Source organism: Arachis duranensis, chromosome 3 (assembly GCF_000817695.3).
Source record: "Arachis duranensis cultivar V14167 chromosome 3, aradu.V14167.gnm2.J7QH, whole genome shotgun sequence".
Lineage (NCBI taxonomy): Eukaryota > Viridiplantae > Streptophyta > Magnoliopsida > Fabales > Fabaceae > Arachis > Arachis duranensis.
Genome location: NC_029774.3, coordinates 118,832,562 through 118,833,763, shown reverse-complemented (window position 1 = coordinate 118,833,763; position 1,202 = coordinate 118,832,562). Strand labels below are relative to the sequence as shown.

General features: G+C 38.0%; 1 protein-coding gene across 3 annotated transcripts in view; it reads right to left on the bottom strand.

Annotated features, from left to right (window-relative positions):
- Positions 1 to 1,196, bottom strand: part of LOC107480637 (B3 domain-containing protein Os07g0563300) — a 9,137-nt gene extending 7,941 nt beyond the window's left edge. For 2 of the 3 annotated variants that reach the window (XM_016100792.3, XM_016100793.3), the window contains exon 1: positions 839 to 1,196. In XM_016100792.3, coding sequence (XP_015956278.1) covers positions 839 to 990 — 152 coding nt within the window. In that variant the 5' untranslated portion in view covers positions 991 to 1,196. The remainder of the gene's footprint in view (positions 1 to 838) is intronic. The other variant, XM_016100794.3, reaches the window with a different exon arrangement.
- Positions 1,197 to 1,202: the final 6 nt, after the last annotated feature.

Below are 1,202 nucleotides of genomic sequence, written 5' to 3'. Positions count from 1 at the left end.
CTCCTAAAAAGTAAGGTGAAACCTCATACTTCATAATCCTTTACCCTCTCTTGTGTTCTGCTCTAAACTAAACTCTTAGCAAATTTTAGGGGATTGGATTTAAGGGTTACTTGGCAATTCCTCATTTCAAAATACTCCCAAGCAAGACTCTTCTGCCATCCCTTTTACTCCACTATTAGTGTTCATAATTTCATATTATAGTCTAAAATGTAAAACACCACCCAAATCCCAAAAAAAAATTGAAGGTTGAAAGAAATTAAAACCAAATAACCCTCTCCAAAACTATCTATACATAGAACCTAGTCACGTAATTAAAAGAGCCCCTCAGTCCCGCTTATAAATGGCCCCCTAAGAAATTCTTCAAATTTCAGCGATCGTCACAATATACATTCCAGGTTCCAAGCTTTTAAATACATTATAAGAGAAGTTATTAATGGAAAGAGGGTTCCGTCCATCCGATCTCCAACACACGCTAACAAAAGCTTTTTAAATAAAAAGAAAGAAGGAAAGAAAAAAACAAACAAATAAAAAGTGACCCCAGCTATTTAGATTAAAACCGTAAAAGAATTTTTTTTTTTTTTCCAAAACTAATCTCCAATTCACATTATAATTCCAAAACACCACACAATGAACAAAAATATGGGAAGTTTCAAAAGAAAGAGCAAAAGGAGCAAACTTTGTATGAAAATCCCAAAGGCAACCAACACTAACACTGATAAACCTCAGCTAATTCCCAATCTAATGGCATAAACAGCGCAGAAGTAACCAAAAGAGAAAATATATGTGTGTGTGAAGGTTGTAGTAACACAAAAAAGATAAAGTCAAAGAAACTAGTTACCCGCATCGATCACAAAGTTCAGCTCGGTCTCCGGAACGGAGTCTCCAACCTTTCTTAGGTATTTGAGACTTCAATTCTTTACATTCAGGGTTGTAGCAGAACCCGGACGACGGCAAGGAGGAAGAAGACACGGAAGCAGCAGCAGAAGCCATTGAAATTTGAAACTATACAACTCTGCAAACTTTAACTAGACCACCAAAATCAACAAGCAGCAGCGAGGAATCTGCGAAAGAAAGGTGGCGTGGTTCTGCAGAGAGTGAAAAGTGGAAGAGTTGTTGGTGGCGCGGCTTGATCTGTAATCATACGTGAGTGAGTGAGGGAGAGAGAGAAGAGAAAGAGGGAGGGGGGTAGAGAGAGAAAGGTA